The sequence below is a fragment of the Haliaeetus leucocephalus genome, unplaced genomic scaffold (assembly GCF_000737465.1).
Source record: "Haliaeetus leucocephalus isolate CR32 unplaced genomic scaffold, Haliaeetus_leucocephalus-4.0 Scaffold229, whole genome shotgun sequence".
Lineage (NCBI taxonomy): Eukaryota > Metazoa > Chordata > Aves > Accipitriformes > Accipitridae > Haliaeetus > Haliaeetus leucocephalus.
Genome location: NW_010972665.1, coordinates 9,523,004 through 9,543,263, shown reverse-complemented (window position 1 = coordinate 9,543,263; position 20,260 = coordinate 9,523,004). Strand labels below are relative to the sequence as shown.

The window sequence follows — 20,260 nt, the reverse complement described above, 5'->3', positions numbered from 1 at the left end:
AAAAATGAGAAATTTTTTAAAGTGTGACTGGAAAAAGATAGAATTAATATGCAGGCATAGATGATGCATTAACTGTTACTCACTCTACGAGATATTTTGAGAGAAAGCCTTCTTGTGCATTGTACACTGACAGTCAAAATTAAAATATAAGCCAAAACAACCTGCTATATTAAGAGTATTTTTTACATGCTGCCTCTACCACTGTGCAGCACTTCAGTATTTGCTCACTTAGGCTCCAGTGGCAAAATGCTACTAAACCACCCTGAAAAACTTGTTTAGAGCAAGTCCTGGAGGGTTCTGATCTTATCAGTCTGTGAACACAGGAGATCCACTGAAGTATCTCATCCAAGTCTTGGTTAATGGCTTCCCCTTCAAAGCAAATTCCAAGGGAGCTTGGAAAGGCCATAAGAAAGAGTACTTGGCATAACCCATAATACTATGGGTTTCTCACCAAAAAGACAAATTTATCCAGATCTTCAGGTAACAAATTTCTACAGAAATTAAAGAGGCAGGATCATCTGCGCAGGAATTACCACTGAATATTTGGATCAAGGCTCATTTATCTTGTAAGTCTTAAATCTTAATCATACACATGTAAATCAAGGTTAAAAAAGGTGACTGAAGTAACTTCAGATGTACACCATAACAGGAGGAGCAGTTACAAACAAATTCCCCTAACTGGTTTGTTCAGCCAAACCTCTGCCATATTCCGGAATTAACATTTTGATGGTTCCAGTTACAAAGTGGAAGTTTGACAGAAGACAAAATGGCAAACAGTAGTGGTAATGGTTGTTTTAAAATGAGTCATCTGCATTTTCCAGGCAGCGCAGTTAAGATCGAAGGAAGGCTGTTCAGAATACTGTGAGGATGCAACCAAAACCAACCACAAATCAAAGAGGAGCCAGTATCAGAACACAGACAGAGGTGGAATTAAAAAAAAAAAACAACAAAAACAACAAACCCAAACCAAAAACTGAAACTGATGAGAACAACAAAAGCTGAAGACTTATCACTGCAAAAATATCTACTTTCTGATTTTCTCTTCTCAGGCAAGTACTGTTAAAGCAAGGCACCAAATGAAATTAAGTTTACTGACAATGTACAGTGCTCTCTTAGTATAACCAGTAACAACTTTTACACATATATAAGCCCAAGACCCTGGATTCTCAGGGTCTCAGAAGAGTTAAAAACAATTACCTTCAGCCTTGGAACAATCACTGATTTTTGAACAAATAAGTTACTTCAAGAACGGTTTTCGCCTCTTGTCTACTTTTTGTAGACATGCTTATATCCGATACATTCATATTAGCATTTCTGGCTGTATACAGAAAATTTTGTTTCTTTCATAGTGTCTAAAGACTCAAGTCAGCAATTCACAATATTTTACTCCATTAGAGAGGAGAAGAAAAAAAAAAGAAATATATCTTTTTAAGTTTTTCCTTTTTAACCCGCAACTTGCTGATTTCTATGGGTATTAGCAAGTTAAACCTAGGGGTTCTCAGAAGATGAAAAGGAGTCCATCAGTAGAAAGCTTAACTTCAGCACATGAGGGAACATAACTTGGCTGAAGTATTTTTTTCCATCTGTATATTGAAATGATATAGAAAATCCCATTCTAGAATATTTCCACTGACAATTTATTTCCTATCAAATACCCAGTGGCTCACGTCACAAAGTGGACTTCATTCTGAATTACTGTGACATTACCAGACATCAAGAACTCCTGTTTCAAAAAAAAATCAGTGAATCTTAAAAGGAGATTTACTAAACTTGAGAAAAAAAACAGTCTACTTACTGGGACACTGGGAGTTTTCAAAACCGGTGGTGCTGGCAGAGCCTCTGATTCTGGCTGGTTCCAGTGTCTAGCATTATATACAGCTTTTGTGGGAGACTAAAAGATAAAAATAAAAGTTATTTTTTAAGCAAATCTACAAGTAGTCACTATATACTTCAAAAATTACTATAGCAATAATATAGCCAAACAAGTAAAATGAGATTAATTTCTCCTCCTTCTGTATTCCCAGCAACACAAGTTCTCACTATCATATATATCAGAAAACCCGAAAGACTTTGACGTACGTGATGGTTTTAAAGACATACAGACCCATTCAAATTATGAAAGACATGATGTGTACTTATTTCAAGAATTTTTCAGTTTTGCTACTTTTTAAATTTATTCAAAGACAAAAGGTCTGCAACCTTCCTATAGACAAAAATAGACAGCTATGGGAAAAAAAAAAAAACATGTTAGCAAACACCATGTCAGTAGAAAATATGAGTAGTTTAGAATCAAAATGTACAATTGATATAGACTTTGATGCTTGGAGGAATAGAAAACACTCAAATGAAATGCCTTAATCCATATTAATAAATTGAGAAGCCTTTTTTTCTTCCTGCTCAAAAACATGTCAAGGTATATCAAAATGCATCAAAATTTACTGTCCTCAAATTTGGGGGAAATGCAATATAATTCTTAGAGAAAGCAAAGACAGAATTATATTTCTAGTATCTGAATTTACCAATCTAATTGCATAATAATATTCCAGACTAATATACCATTACAATTTTCACAATTTCCCAACATGCCATATATTATCTAAACTGTATAATTACATACCTCCTCACACACACTTACATAGCATTTTAAACATGGAAAAAAATATATTTATAAAAAGTTGGGCATTAAAAATAATTTTCTGTCAAGATACATTATATCTTTAAAACAGATACTGGCTGAAGTACAGCCCACAAAGGGGCTACGTATAGGAAACCTAGCAGTACCAGCTATGGATTGAATACCATTCTATTAAGTATAACAACGCCTTGGCATGTTGAAAGCTAAAAAGTAGATTTTGTAAGTCAAGAGTTTCTGTATTACTGTTAAACTCTACTGTACTGCATCCTTCTATTCTTTACAAGAAGAGAAAGCCCTGACTAACAAAACTTCAAAGAATATTAGCAGAATGAAAATCCCAGCTATGAGTTTTCAGAGCCCAAAAGACCTGTCAAGCACTAAATCATTTTAGTTTCCAGACAAGAGAAAAGCCTCTTTCCCTCCTACAGTGAGCTTTGAAGTGGTCATAAGAAACTTAACTTAGTTGGATTTTTTTAGTTATTTTTTTAAAGCAGTGTTCATGTACCATTCAGCAACAAGTATACAATGGCCATTGTCTTAACAGTTTTATCTATTTTCCAAGGAAGCTCTTTTAAACAATACATTTTCAGGTGATGGATATACAAAGTGCTTCAACAGACACATAGAGCCACGTGTAGGAATACCAAAATAAGGTTTCTGATAATTTCAATTTTTAACTTTCCCAATTAACAGAAGCACTAACTTGCCCAATTTCCTGACAATCTCACCAAGCTCAAAAAGTTAAACGGAGAAACCAGTTTTAAGTTCATGCTGCTACAGTGACGCGAGGGTATCTCTGTCCACAGATAGGAAGATGGTGTCATATAGATCCTTATTTGAAAAAAAAGATAACTGCTGACAAAATAATTAAAGAGTTAACTCTCTTTTCTCCTGTACATTTCTGAGTAGCAAATTCTTACCCCAAATCTGACTCAGGGTTTACCATGAACAAATGAAAGACAACTTAGTAACAAAGATGCTTTTTTAATCGTGAAAGAATGTTTCACAAATGTCTGTAATGAAAAAGAATGACTGATATTTTCTAGATACTTACTTTTTTTCTTGAATTACTCACAACTGTTCCACAAATTCTCAGTGCATACTTAAGACTGGGAAGAGAGGGTATAAGTTTCCAGGTGCCACAAACTGGTATACAGGGTAATTCAAGGAAATAACACACTCTTTCAAGTAACCAGCATGAAAGTACAGCATATATTTAATATCAGTTTCAGCTGATGCGCAATTCTTCTTAACCTTGCAGGGAAGCTTAACTACTACAATTCTGACAGCAGTGTACTGCATTACAGCTGCCAGAAGTCCTATTAACATGGATATTCTTTACTAATAGTCCCAAATCTCAGTTATAGTCTCAAATAGTATTCCACCCCTGCTTAAAGGATACTAGCATATTAAAATTCCCAAATTTCCTGCCTAGGAGCTACACGCTCCACAGCAGCTTTTCAGGTCTCTGCAACAGCAGTGCCGGGCTCAGTGCACCCAGCAAAGAGATGCTGCAGAGAGATGCAACCCACACAACAGGATCCTAGATTTATGCCATTCTCTGCTCGATCCAAACAACAACAGGGGCACAGACCAAGGCTGGCTCTGCTGCTGCTGCTGCAGGACTCCCCTTTTCACGAAGTTCACGGGAAGAGCACGCCATACTCGCCACCCTGGTATGCAAAGCCTCTGCCTGTGCCCCACCTGCGTGTCGTTCCTTTTTCTTCAGGCCTTGTGCACCGCGAGGAACCGAACACAGCCCCTGTCAGGGGCAAGGAGAGCAGAGTCACGCTGGCATTCAAGCTTGTCTTACTCAGTGAAGCCGCAGTTGGGACGGGCCCTTGCTGACCACGCAACAGGAGCATCTGCAGTCTTGGCTTTTCAGAATTTAGCACCTCTGTTACATACACATGCATCCAGTAAGGAAGCACAGATGAGAGAGATCAAGTTCAGTGCTTCGATATGGAGTAAGAACAAAGTATACAAACAGCTGTGCCAGCACAATCAAAAGGTCCATACAGCATTAGTGTTTTCTTCAGCAGAGAGCAACAGCTGATGTGTAGGAAAGAGTTCAACAGGGCAAACAGATATAGACAATCCATTCTAAATACTCTGGGCTCAGAGGCTTCCTGAGTCAAAGATGGCATTCTTTTTATTTAACAGTCAAAAAATGAGCTTTTCTTCCCTGATTTTCCTTAATCCCTTACTAAATCAAAAGCTAGGGCATCCCAAAGCGTTTTGTGACAAGGCACTTTGCAGCTTGCTTAGGCACTACCAATGCAATATAGAAGTAAGCTGCATTTTATGTAAGATAAAGGAATGCCACCAATAAATACCTGTTCTGAGAAATGAGGACATCTTCATTTAATAGCTTTAATAGCTCTCTTGTAACAGAAACTAAACCGTAACTGAAAATGGTAATTATTTAAAACCTCAAATACCTATGGAAGGTTAGTTTTAGCCACTATCCTTTGTAATATCGTCCACTTTTAGATCAAAGTAATTTCGCCTGTGATTCCATGCCTTCCCAGTAATATTTCATTAGACAGTAGACACTGCTCCCCAGCATCCCTACCGTCTGGTCCAGTATCCTGCCTCATACTGCTTGTACACAACCCAGCCACCAAACACACCTGCAAAAATCCAACACTGCTTTCCAGAGAAATAGGTTCTAATCAGTTATAAACACATTATGCAGAAACTTCAGAGCCTCTCTTGCAACTCACACAGACAGACACGGCAAATACATCCCTCCTTTACAACCACCTCTTAAAGCAACCTTCCCATTTTCCCTTGCATCACAAAACGAAGATGTATTTCCAAAACAATTGCAAAGAAACACACCAATACTGATCAATCAGTAAGCATCATGTAGACTTGCTTTAAATTACTGTGTGACAGAACTGAAGCCAGGAGAAGTATCAAAGATCAAATGAATGCTAGTGAACAAAGACTTTTCAGAAGGGCTTGATCACAAAAGCAAAGGGGTTTGGTTGGTTGGTTGGTTTTGGTGGGGTTTTTTTAAGGCAATTCAAATGCTTGTGATAACAAGCTTCCCTGAAGAAGCAACACTGATATTTAAGCAGCAGTAATTTAAGAAACTGACTTACCTTCTCTTAAAGACAAGACAACCTTGCAATTATTCAAATAACACAGACTTTTCTTTAAGAATTCTTCCTCTCCAGATCAACTTAGAATAGATGCAAGTGGAAGTACATCACTCCTTTGAATGCTGTGTTCTTAAGGCAAATAAGTTCTGCAATATTAATCAGCTGTAAGAACTTCTGCTGAATAGCAGAAGAATTTCCTTTTTTCATATGTATAGAACTGACAGCTGTTTACACAAAGACAGATGTCTGAAAGAGTGCAAATATTCCAGTGAGGGTATAAAGTGTATTGTACTGTGGGACTCTGCATGTGGTTCTGTGGGGTGAACCAAGATGCAAAACCAGAATTAGTGCCAGGGATTTTACAAAATGCACAGGGCTGTCAGTTTTATAAGATCCTCCCCAAGTAGCATAAACTATGGGCCATGCTTAACCTCCCAGTCCTGAAAGCCTCAAAGCTGAAATTTTCAAGAGTTAGCACTCTGTGCATACTGACGCGGTGCTGCCTGCCATTCACAGATATAAGAATAGGAAAAAATAAGAGCCAGGGACATGAGTCATGCTGAAAATACTAGCAAAACAAGAAAGACAGCAGCTATTTACAGGCAAGAACGCTTTCCAGGGTAGAAGACAATGGCAAAAGAAAACCCCCAAAACAATTTAACTGATATCCTGACAAATGCATTATTTTTATCTGAAGGGCATTCAGTAAGACTGTATGCTAGATGCTTGTCAAACCACAAGTAGTTAAAAAAACCCCAATAAACCAAAATATATGATTATTTACCACTCAGTATTCATAATCATTAAGAGTACTACTCTGTCCTGCACGTTTCACTTTGAACAGGAAAAAAATAACAAGTATGTTATTGTCCTGGTTTCAGCTGGGATAGAGTTAATTGTCTTCCTAGTAGCTGGTACAGTGCTGTGTTTTGAGTTCAGTTTGCGAAGAATGTTGATAACACTGATGTTTTCAGTTGTTGCTCAGTAGTGTTTAGACTAGAGTCAAGGATTTTTCAGCTTCTCATGCCCAGCCAGCAAGAAAGCTGGAGGGGCACAAAAAGTTGGCCCAGGACACAGCCAGGACAGCTGACCCAAACTGGCCAACAGGGTATTCCATACCATGGGACGTCACATCTAGTTTAGGAACTGGGAAGGGGGGGGTGGGGAATCACCGATGGGGGACTGGCTGGGTGTCGGTCAGCGGGTGGTGAGCAATTGCCCTGCGCCTCATTTGTACATTTCAATCCTTTTATTACTACTGTTGTCATTTTATTAGTGTTATCATTGTTAGTTTCTTCTTTTCTGTTCTATTAAACTGTTCTTATATCAATCCACGAGTTCTACTTCTTTTTCCCGATTTTCTCCCCCATCCCACTGGGTGGGGGGGAGTGAGTGAGCGGCTGCGTGGTGCTTAGTTGCTGGCTGGGGTTAAACCACGACAGTTATGCAGCACAGAACTATTAATAATGGACTGTTTCTTTTGACAAGGGAAAGGAATGAACATCCATTCAGAGCAAAGAAAAAGAAATTATGCTTCAGAATGGTTAGATGGAATATCTATTCAACACAGGCTGAGCAATGTGTATATAACACAAAAAAAAAAGTCAATATGAATGCCAGATAAGATAACAGTTTCCAACAGCAGTTAAAAACCAGAAGCAAACCAGGAGCAAGTCATTTATTCAGTGTTCAAAATGTGAACCAAATCCCCATTATTTGGATCACAGTAGCAGATAGCGGCAATAAATCACCTCTGGGTGCCATGGACCACTTAATTGTGAGCTGCTATACCATTTAATGCAGTACACAAAAAGCTTTATGCATGCACATGGCTAGACAGCTACAAGCTGTTAGTCAGACAAGGTTGAAGAGTATCAGCAGCAGACAACACAATGAGCAGGGGGGAAAAAGTGTCACAGAAGTCTGATACAAGAAAAGCTTCAGAGGAACTGCAAAATGTTTTTCTTCCTCAAAGCTCAAAAGGATGCCTACAGGGCAGAACAAGACAATGGGTCAAACATCCAAATGAAACATGAAAATTTAACTTGAAGAAACAGGACAGTTTGATAAACGTGAGATTCATTCTTTAACAGAAATAGCTAATGGTGTTCTGTATGCTGCTTACACTGAGTGTACTCAAACCTGGTCAGCTCAGAAGCAGAGCCCATATGGTTATGTTTACTAATTTGGCCTGAAACCTATGTTAAATCTAATTAAAAGGAACAGGGTACAATAGTTTAGACATACCACCACTATACTAGAAACTTACCACTTCAATCAAGAGAAGGGAAAAACCTGCATCTGCCTGCAAGTAACTGTACTGGCACAAACACATCCTTGTAAAAATTGTTAGACAAAATTCCTGCCTTCTTTGCTGCTACATAAAGGCAGATACAGACAAACACACAGACACATGGACACACACACACATCCTCTCGCACCCCCCTGTTAATCCTAATCTACTCGAAGTATATCAGTCTACTGACAGGAAAGCCTTACAAAATTGCAACAGCAATGAAATTCCAGAGGTCATATGGTTGGGGTGCGGGTGTGTGCGTGCACACCCACATAAGCATTTCCATTTGGATCAGTAAAACATTTTTCAAATAAATCTCCCAGCTGTCCTCAGTTACGACACTATGGTTTGCATCACTGAGTATGCTTACTTGATTCCTTTCCGATGAAACCAAACTTGAAGATGCTTTTCCAGAGAGCACCTACCTCACGCCAGCTGTTACTGGGCATTCCCTAAAGCAGATCAGAATAAAGCTAATTCAAAGTAAAAACTTCTAGATGTGTATAATGGGGGACACTGGGTCCTCAACACCAACTGTTTCACTCCCAAGATGTGCTCCTGTCGCATCGCACTATTATCTAATGTACATAAAATCACAGACAGAGCTGAGTGAACCAACCATGCTCATACAGTACCTGGGAGCTGTGAAGACAATTTTGCATATTCATCTGCATATAAATTAAGCTCCCACTGGCAAATGAAACGGGTATATTTTAATCTCTTTGAGTGGTTTTCCCATTTTAGAACTTTCTACAGGACTGAGGCCTTGTGCAATGTAACATTTATCCTACGCAGTTATCCTGCATTGCCTAAAACACCGAGTTAATTACTGGGAACTATGCAGCTGATGGGGGGGTGGTGAGAAATGCAAAGATGCAAGAGAATCTGGCTTCAAAAGAATGTTTTAATGCATCTTTGCTTCTTGCCTAAAAGTTAATACCAGTAGGAACTGGAAATATAAACCGCAAAGTTTCCACTGTGACATTAAACATTTTCCATTCAACTTGGTTTCTCTACTTCCTGAAAAGTCTAAGTACACACAAGGGGAGAAAGATTTCCGTGCTTATTTTTCATTTCTTCCTCTTGCCTCTATGAGGACTTAGCCTATTACCTCCGTGTTGCCCTTTGCATCCCTACCTTTCTCAGAACAAAGCTATGTCTCAACTGATAACATCTTTCCTGACACTGCGTAGGAGAAGTGCACTTCCAATAACATTGCCACCACAGTTCCACCTAACAGTTGCATATGGAGGACAGGCGAGGAAGCAGTTTTACCAGGTGGAAGGATCTCAGCTCAGCATCTACTAGAACACACCCTTCTTCACCACGGTTTCATATGAAGGAGTGGGAAGAAAATAATTTTGATCAGCATCAAATTATTATCTTTAAGTTAACAGACCAACTCTTGGCATTTGCTTTTGCTCTGAGATAGCTTCAAGGTGTTATGCCCCAACTCAATTCAGTAAAATTACAGTAGCTACTTCACTCTTCAAATTAGGTGACTAATCTGAAAACCTGCCAGTCCTGATTAGTATCCTGGTTACCAACTTAAAAATTAAGAATTGGTTTTGGTCTATTTACATTAGTAATAGAAGGAAAAAAAAAGAAAAAAAAGCCTAAATGGTAAGCACTAGGAAGCCAGTATTAAATAAATACGCTTACCAAAGAATCTGGTTTTGCAAAGGTTAAGTGAAATAATTGTATCGATATAAAGCTTTGGTTTTTAACAAATCAACTATTTAAGAAACAGATTTATTCTTACCTTTTATTATCTTTTATCTTTTTTTAAAGTTCATTTTTATTCCAGCAATATAAAAGTTGCTTAAAATACACATGCTGTTTATAATTGGTTAGCACTTAAAACAGCTCGTATCTTCTGCATCATTCCAACAAATAGTTTTTGGACAAAAAAAACCACAAAAAACACTTCAGTTCAGGACTGGGCAGACCATCTGCCAAAAGCGTCAACCAGTAAATGAAAGGAATGTACTGCGGAAGCAGCAGCATGCTGTCACAGGTTGTCAGATCTGACCACCACTGTTTGTCAAACTGCTGATGAAACAGACTGCTGGCTGAGCACTGAACTGATACAAGCCAGAGATTTCACTGAGTATTTCGGTTGTCAAAATTCAGCTTGACTCCTCAACAGAGTCAAAATAGCAAATGTCGACTAATAATCTTTCCTGTAAAAAAAAAATATAATAAAAATATTTGCAATTTTGACATCCTTAATTAGGTGCAAATAGCAGCTCAATGTGTGTAATATCAGCAGTTTAATATCACTGAAAAATGCTTTATTATAACTGTTCACCCTTTTGGTAGGACACTCTTTGCCTAAAGATTATGGAAGATAAGGACAAGCAGTTCTTTTTAAGATTAGTTCTGACAACTCTACTCTGATCCTACCATTAAAAGTATGGAAAGGGCTATGACTGGTACAGCAAAACTTTACAATTATGCTTCCACTGCTGCTTTTTCAAGACTATTTACTTAAAATAAGCTATGGAAAAATAATTAACCAAAACCACCTGAAGTTGTGCACTTAAAAGATTCATCTTCACAAACATTCAATCTAAATAAATAAATAAATAAAAAACTTTAAAAATTTAATTTGGGAAAATGCAGATTCTTTTGCAGGCCAGCAAAAATAAGTGTTACTTGCAGGATAAACATCTACTGTAAAGTATAATACAAGCTAAGTGGAAAACTACAGATCACAGCGCAGCCTAGTTTCTTTCCCCTCCCACGCACATGTCACTGTCATATTAGCCGTTAAGTTAGTCAAACCAAGAACCATGCATGGTTTCGTACTTCTTCAATTTCAAAACACTTTCAGATCAGGTAGAAGTATTTCATCTTGGACTTCAAATAAACTTAGACACAGCATTTGTTTCAAGCTGATATTTACAGCTTCTTCCAGACAGCATGAAGCACCAGTGGAAAAAGCTCACACCAACCTGTAAAAGCTCTCACAGGTTATACCCTTAAACTTGTATTACAGCAAATCCTATTACGAACAGGATCACACATAAGCTTTATTTTCAAGGATTGACACTTTCTCACAGTGCCTAAAAATTTATAACAGGAATATGGCAACTCAGTGAAAACAACCTAGTCATGGGAAAAAAAAAACCAAACAAACCTGCCTACAGGACATGAAAGATGCAATTAAATAATGAACTATGGACTAGTTGCAGATCAAACGGAAGAGACACAGAAGAAAAAAAAAATTGGTTTTTTGCTGGTTCAGCACTTGATAACTGGAAATTAGTGTTCTTCATACAGTAGTGATTTAACACATCCTTCCAATTGATCTCTCCAAAACAACACACTTTTAAATCTTGCGCACGTTTCTGTACCTTACTGGGCACAAAACACAGCAGTTATTTGTAAAACTGGAATAAAACATGAAAAGCAATAAATAGTTACAGGCTTATGACTGGATCAAGTTTTTATCTTGGATACAGAGTTCAGAAGCAGTCTGTTGACTAAGCCATGTCTGAATTCAGCAATGATTTCATTCATGTATTCAATACTACTGTCATGACCGACTCTATTAATGTCACTTGATCAAAGTAATGCATGCAATCCTGCTAACGCCGGCTGTGTTTAGTGAGCATTTCTCAGTTGCAATGTTGACTTAACCAGGTTAAAACGACTTAATCTCTCTTCTTCGGTTCCCTCAACTGAGTGGATACAATTGTTTACAGTCTCCCAGTGAACCAGACTGAGATTTGTGTTAAATGTTTCCTTTTAGTGGGTTATTTTTTAAACACAGACTGGTTCCTCAATTTAGTTCAATACACAACCTTGGGAAACTGAAGGAGCAAGGGAACAGGAGTGAGCAGGTAGAGCAAAAGGAGAGCAAAGGCACCTTCACCAAATACTTCTGTCAGTATTTTTTTGTCTTTTTCAGGCAAAACCAGTCCTTACAGTAGGTTGGGTTTTGTTATGGTGGGGGTGGTGGTTAGTTGGTTGGGGGTTTTGTTACTGTTTTTTAATGTATAATACAAGATCTCAGCTTTTCCTGACAAATACATTCCACACTAGTGGAATAACTTTCAAGCAATGCCACTGTTAAAGAGAAGGAAAGCGCTTTGCATAGGAAACTCCGTGGTCCAGTACTTGAATGAGTAGCCCAAAGGGAACACTATGATAATCAAGTTACTGGCAAAGAGGTTTTTCCATGCCTTTTCCTGTACAACCCAATGTGTGCACAACAAGGGGGTTGGGGGGGGCACACTGATGTAATGTTGTTCTTCCAATTCAGTGCGTACGTGTGGGGAAACGTATACAGTCGCAAAAGAGACAGGTTTATCTAGAGCTAAGACCTCAACAAGTGAGTTTAGAGAAATTTCTCCAGGCATAGCAAGACAAGCAGATAAGAAAAAATACTTAAGCTAGTCTAAAGTTGTTCATAAACATTCAATTCTCATTGTAAAAGTGAGTAGTTGAGGGAAATACACAAATTTTAATTGAAGTCAGAAGTCATTAAGCAACGGACTAGCATTCAGGTTAGTTTCTTGTTTGAACAACAGTCCATGAATCACCAATGTAGACTGTCCATGCAGTGAGTACTTTCTTCCTCACTTACCAATCATAAAAACTGTATGATTTATCCTCTCAAGAAAATGTCAGTCTTTTATAGGTGTTAAATTGCATTCTGTCAACACTAGCATGGAAGCTTTATGAAATATACTCAGTGCAAAAAATATCAGCATCTAAGAAATTAATTCCAAAAGACTCGTTTCTAAAGTTCACCTATTCTAAGGCACAGAAAAAAAAATTCCTGATACAGCACTCATCTAATACCTTGAAATTCCATGCTCCTTTGAGAAAATACAACATGGAGACTGCTTTTGGGTACGTGTACTTGAAAGAGTCAGTGCTTTTTTCTGTTATACCTCCTTTGGCCCCACTTCACGCAACACAGTAAATTTTCCCATGTGTCTTAAGCAGCACTGAAGAGCACTAACAGAAGGATTATCATTCTCCCCCCCACTCCCTGGCCCCTCAAGCTGAAAGGCTCCCATACCTTCTAATTATGATTTGCAACTCTATTTACATGCTTACCTTGGAATATTCAAAGGTAATCAGTATTCACCTTGTCTAGGTTGGCTTCCTATGGCCACAGGCAGAACTAAGATCAGCACAGAGTTGCAGGTCACTCTTTATCATACTTTTCAAGTTCATGAGCAAAGGGCCATACCAGAAAATTTGCAGTTGAGAGGATTTGGTGGCCCTTAATGACACACTGGACAACAGAAACACTGAACTGACAGCATGGCTCTGGCACAAAATACCAGGCACAGCCATCAACTTCTAGGACTGATCAATCAAAAGATTAAGTTTGGGGATAGACTAGTTCCCTTTATCTTTCACTTCCAAGTTGGTTTTATTTCCAGGTTCCTGTTTAGAGACATGCATAGTTTGCGTAAGACCATTGGGAACTGTTCCAGAGTATTCCTACAAAACCCAATTCTCCTCATTTGCTGACTCTGGCCCAAATCTGTGGTGAGAAGGGCAGGAGCAAGAAACCCTAGGAAAGAATTTTTGTGGTCCCTATTTTCAAGCCTTTAGTCTGAGTAGATTTGGACCATAGCAACAAAAAAGTTCTTGTATACCTTACTGGTTTTTGCCTGGTAATTGAGAACTAGTTTCATCTGCAGAAGGGGAACTAAGCTCAAAGGGACCAGCAGATGGGCATATCACAGCCCCACAGAGTTCCCAAACTTACATGCTAGAGCATGAGTTACTGAACCAGTTGAATTAAAATTGTAAACAGCTGCAAACAAACTTTTGCAGATGTTACTCATGTATGCTTCACACCCATAATTTGCAAGTCAAGTAACGCCAATATTTATGTACTGTAAGTACGTAATTATGTTGCTATGGAAAATAATATTCCCCCTGCAACCCAGGCTCAGGATAAAGAGGTAATTCCCTTAAAAGCAGTATTCTGGTTGAGACTTTACATACCTATGATAATGTACACACTACTGCAACTTTTATGTTCACCGTATGTGTGAATAGCCAGTGATTTCAGTGAGACTCCTTATGTTAAAAGCAGTTTTTAGAAACACTGTTACTCATTAAGTCAATAATGTCTGTAATCTTTTATTACATATATGCTCAAAGTTTCAAAAACTGGACTTCAACATTAGAGTACAATGGTTCAGTTTCGAAAGCACAAACATGGGTGAGGGTCCTGCTGACTACAAACTCAAAAAAATACTTCAGCTTTCTGGATCTACTGAAGTTTAACAATACCACCTGTTGCTTCCTGAGTAACACAGCTGTTTACTTTCCAGCTCAGTGTGATGCAATGTGCCATACCTCTAACATCACCACCTAGCAGAAAATAATTAATACTGTATCTGCTAGTCTCTACAAGAAAAAAAAAAAGGGGATGAGACAGTGAAGAAGTTCCAGAGATTTTTTTTTTGTTTTTTTAATCATTTAACTATATTCAGGTCGATACTGATAGTTCATTTTTTTCATTCCCAGAATGAAAATTCCCTCAAGATGCAACTGAGATTAAGAGTCTATACCTATAGTTTCGGAAGATAATTATAGAGTCTCTACTTACCATCAGAACAAGCTTTACAAGCTTTTTTAGTGACTCCATGTAACAGCTCTATGATTATAGAACACTGAAGTTCCAAATCTGAATTGCAATTACAGCAATTTCTACTTCGAGGTCTATTATATCACTACAGGGTCAAAAAGGCTGTTTAATTCTCACCTTTCCCACTTGAATTAAGTTTATTCCCAACTGAGAATTTTCTGAAGTTGAAACAACTTTCTCTCATATATTATGATACTGCTGTAAGGTTTTTTTTCCACATGATTTCATGATACATACATTCAAAATGAATTAAAAGTTTTCATATAAACCCTCAGGTATTTGAAGTATAAAAATTAAACAAGAAACACATAAAATGCTATTATAGAATAGTATTTGAAGCATAAATACATAAACACTAAAAAAAATTCCATATTTACCAGAACACCCACAGCTGTTGTACGCTGCTAAAAAACCACAGCAAAAAAAGTACAGTTAAAATTTACATTCCCTGTACTTCTGTTTCTCAGTCTATTGTAACATGTTCACTGATAGGAAGCTGATTTTTAAAAAATGATTATTCAATCAGCAGAAACTGAGGAACTCTCATCTTCAAGAAATACTATTTCAGTTCTGAAAAGACCCTCCTCACTTATCGATAGCCTGACTGCAAACTCTGGAGGCAAGAGTCAGCAGCAAAGAGGTCCCCATTCTGTTGAAAATCACAAATCAACAAGAAGCGATTCTGCTGGTTTCAGCCAGGAGAGAGTTAATTTTCTTCACAGTAGCTGGTATGGGGCCATGTTTTGGATTTGTGCTGAAAACAGTCTCTATAACACAGGGATGTTTTAGTTACTGCTGAGCAGTGCTTACCCAGAGCCAAGGGCTTTTCTGCTCCTCAGCCCACCCCACCAGCGAGTAGACTGGGGGGGCACAAGGAGTTGGGAGGGGACACAGCCGGGACAGCTGACCCCAACTGACCAGAGGGACATTCCAGACCGTATGACATCACGCTCAGCATATAAAGCTGGGGAAGCAGAAGGAAGGGGGAGACATTTGGAATGACAGTATTTTGTCTCCCCAGGTAACTGTTAACACGTGATGGAGCCCCGCTTTCCTGGAGATGGCTGAACCCCTGCCTGCCGATGGGAAGTGGTGAATGAATTCCTTGTTTTGCTTTGCTCGCGTGCGCGGCTTTTGCTTTACCGATTAAACTGTCTTTATCTCAGCTCACGAGTTTTCTCACTTTTACCCTTCTGATTCTCTCCCCCATCCACCCCTCCGCGGGGGGGAGTGAGCAAGCAGCTGGGTGGTGCTTTGCTGCTGGCTGGGGTGAAACCACGACAGCAACACTTTTTGCAAAAGGGCATTACAACTGACAGTACTTATTGGTCACGTGTCCTCCCAAATGAAAATATTCCCTTGCGTGTTTGGAGAAATAAAACAAATTTGTCCTCCTTCCTCCCCCCACAAATCCACGTTTTTAAATGGAAAATTATGATACATCAACACAGCCGGGGAGATAAGAAGTCTTCTGGTTCTGGAAGACCAAAAAAAACCTTAAAAAATTACTTCAAGTGAAACTATTATATAACACAAGTAACTAGCTACCTTTATGAGAAATTTTACAGAGTGATTTAATTATTAGAATTCTTTAGGAATAATAACAAGGAAAAATAATTTTTTAAAAAATTCTTAGAAGAGTGCTGAACACATTCTGAACATATATAAAAGAGAGTTTCTATTATTACATGCAACTGCCAGGTCTTGCAAAACTTATGGAACTCAAAGGGAAAAGAGAAATATAAGTGCATTTTTCTCTCCAGTTCCCTCTTTCTCTTATTATACCAGTTCTGGATTGCAACAATGGTGAGACAGCTACTGTCTTCACCAGACAATGGGAACGTGTTATGCAAAAAGCATACGAAGAGGCCTTAAGCATTCAAAATAGGTATGCTGGACAATCAAGTAAAAAATTTCATTTAATGGATCCCACTATTGCAAACTTTCACCTAATAGCTAAACACAGTTTTTGCTGTATGCACATTTTTAGAAGCCTCATAATACTGAGTAACCTATAATAACAGGTAAGATAAGCCACACCTAGCATCAACAAAATGAATAAGCTCCATTCACAGTATGAAAGGGCAAATTCATACTGAATATTACATACTTTGGGTATATGGGAGTGGGATCAGGGGTCATTTTTCTTTTTTTAACTAAAAGAAAATCTCACTTTTCCACATGCTATAAAGTCACTTGTCCTTATAAAGACTATACCAATGCCAAATTTGAAGCTTTCAGAAAGGTTCAATCCTATAATATGATAGATGTTTCCTGGGAGAGCAAAGAAAAAAACAAAAACAAAACCAAACCCACACAGCATTTAATGGTGCTTTGCTTTAACAACCAACCAGAAGGGAAGGCATCTAGGTTGCGCGTTACCATTGTGCAACCCCAGACTTGCAGCTGAAAAGTAAAATTACCAGTAATGATAGAAAAATTTTGCACTTGAAGGTTTTACTTTTCCAGATATTATCTTAAAAGCCAACAAATTATCTCAAGTGCAGATATCAACTGGGACAAAAGCACTGTTACATATATAGGAAGAAATACCAATACTGAATAGTTAATTAAAATAAGAACTTAGTCTTGGTCTCAGTAATATTACTCACCCGCTTTGGCCCACTAAAAATCTTCCTGGTGTTTTCCTTAGATTTATCACCTTGTTTATTTGTGGATTTCTTATTGCCTTCAGGCACACCAGATGCATCCTCTGAAAACTCCAGAAGATCTGTAAAAGGTAAATATAGACATGAAACACCCATATTGAAAGCTGCTGAACTGCTAGAGCATTTCTTGCACCTGACATTTCCACATGTATAGCTTCTGAAATTATATAATAAACAAACAATCTTAATCAGAAAAATCAGCTTTAAAGCCAAATACAGTTCTGGATAGTGCTCAGATTCACTGACTGGACTGTCCTAATACATTAGAAGATACATTACAAGGTACACAGTCATAATTATTATAGCACCTCTTGCCCATTGTGTAAGCTTCAAGTTATTATTTCCCATTTTATACTCCTGTGAATCCCAGGTTACCTTTTATATGTGCTTACTTACAGCTTACTGCTACAACTATGAGCAGCAAATGAATTAAACAGTAGATGGGGTTCTTCAAAAGTGCAAGATGCAGAGATTTAGAAGAATACTTCCCACTACAATGATGGGACCAAAGAATTGATCCTAGTTCACTTCTCATGAAGGCAGCCTGTTTATATTTGTTTATTCTGCTATAAACAGTATTAAAAAAAATATCGTCATCAGCTCAGAAAGGAGTCAGCTAGAAGGAACCACTGAAAAGGCCTTCCCATGTATTCAATCCTTGCCTCACCAGTAGTTCCAGCACTCGGTTTTGGACTGTAAATCTGTAATTCACTGATCTAATTAAATTCTTGTCCTGTTTTTTTTTTCTTTAAACTTGTGTTGTGTTTGAAGCATTATCCCTTGGAGACCAGCTTACGTTCTTTTACTTGGCACAAACCAGAAGTTACCTAAATTTCAAAATGGAAATAAAAGACAGGCACAGAAAAGCACCGTTTCATCTGATAAACAGTTTAGAAAACTGATCTATTCCAGAGAAGCTGCCACTATTTGAAAACTGCACTGCAAAAATACAAGCAGGTTGGATCAGTTACTCTAATCCCAAGTGCACTCACATCCAGTAAACAGGACCGGCCAAGCGCCTAGGTAAGGAGGCAATCAAAAGCAAATCAGGCAAGCAAATTTGTAACGGCACTTGCAAGGACACAAAACTTATCTAGTCTGGGGGAGAAGTACTCTTAAAATAAGGCTCAAAAGTTTCTTAAATTGCAGGAAATTTCAAAGAGCTTGGCAGCACCAGGGCAAGCAGGATGCCCACTGCAAGGCACCTACCAGAATCAGCCTCTCACATCCCAGCCCACTGGTTTTCAGTTTAGTTGTACAACATCAGCACAATAGCTTAAGAACACAACATGAACAATCCTTCTGAAAAAAAACCTGACTTTAAAAGATATTTTGATAAAATTAATCGAACAGAGGAAAAATATTACAGACCAATTCCCATTAACTTAAATAAACCAAAACTACTTCCAAATCTATATAGAAGTCAACTTACTCCTTCCTTTGCTGGCACTTACCAAAGGAGTCAAATCGAATTGCTTTCATACACATCCTTACAAATCCTGAAATACTTCTGAAGAAGCCAGGTCCTGAGTGCAGTTCCCAAAGAAAGTCAAACCAACAGAACCAGACCCTATTGTAGATTAAAAACTAAAAAGCAACTCACTTGACTACAGTAATTACAAACATGCAAGTCACTCTAGAAATGCAAGATGTGCTTTCACCCACCAAATCAGCACAATAATGTGTGCCTTGCTCTAAGACTTGGAGCTGGTATTGTGCTTAATGATAATTAATAGTGCTCCATATCAACTAAGCCACAATTTTAAAATCATCCAAGTTTCTTTGTTTGAATTCTACTCCTATGTGATCCTGAACTGTCCCATTTAAATTAGGTAATTTTAAATTCAAAGCTTCTTCTTGATAAAAACATTTCAACTCCTACGTACAATAGGATAATTTTGCATTTTTTGATGTTGCTAGCATATCAAATGCTTTCATGATTAGTTTCCATAAGATTATCTGCAATGCTTTGATTTGAGCAATGCTCTTTAAGGCTTTCTAGGTATCCTAAAAACACTCTGCATACATGTACTACCAGATTTTGAAATCTAAACTAAACAGGATGTGGAAGAGAAGTCTTTTGTTAACATTAACTGAGCTAGTCAAAGACACGAGTAGTTTGGTAAGCAGTGACACTAATGAAGTTTGTTCTCCACTGTCTCTCTTGTATGGATGCTTTTTTCCCCGCCCCATGCAGAAAAGATGAGCATATTGACCTTTTTCTCAATACGGGAGCCTGTAAGTCTTTTTCTCCTCTATTCAACCATTTTCAAGGCACTTATAATCTTTTGAGATAATTTGCCTGTCCCAGCTAAAATTGGAAAGATGTTCAAAGACCAACTAGAAGGCAACACCACAGTAAACTTCCTGGGGAAAAACAACCCAGTTTTGTTTTAGTGCCTGAGGGTAATTCCGCAGAAGATTTTGCAGTCCAAACAGGACTTTGCCTTTGAGGACTTTGATGTACTCTTAACTGGCTAAAAATATTTACCCAATTAAGGTGATTCAGTTTTTGAGAAGATGCAAAGGAAGAAAAAAAAAAAAGAAAAAAAAGGGTAGGTTTGCTCATCAGAAATTAACTGAGTGCTAGATGCTGATATACAAAAGCTATTTTATTATCCAAAAAGATTATAGGAATCTCATCTTGATCACTGAAAGGAAAATGAATGCATGACACTAAGGTTAAGTTGCATATCAGAACTGATTTATGAAGCAAAAGGCTAAGCTGCAATACTTACACTACGGTAACAGGTAACTGCTACTGTAATTTAGATCAAGAATACTGTAGTTCATCATTACTATACTGCTTATACGATATATAGTGAAGAAGGAGGCGAACCAAATAAAAGTATGTTAGAGAGGCTAAATCTTCACACCTTTCTTTAGCAAAAGGTTTCAGGGCAACTGCTCTATCCCGTTTAT

The 20,260-nt window shown here is 38.0% G+C and overlaps 1 protein-coding gene across 2 annotated transcripts in view; it reads right to left on the bottom strand.

Annotated features, from left to right (window-relative positions):
• The window catches only part of WAPAL (wings apart-like homolog (Drosophila)), a 72,204-nt gene that overhangs the window by 26,601 nt on the left and 25,343 nt on the right, over positions 1–20,260 (bottom strand). For both annotated transcript variants that reach the window (XM_010567881.1, XM_010567882.1), the window contains exons 3-4: positions 17,282–17,400; positions 1,796–1,891 (exon numbers count right to left, since the gene is read on the bottom strand). In XM_010567881.1, coding sequence (XP_010566183.1) covers positions 1,796–1,891; positions 17,282–17,400 — 215 coding nt within the window. The remainder of the gene's footprint in view (positions 1–1,795; positions 1,892–17,281; positions 17,401–20,260) is intronic.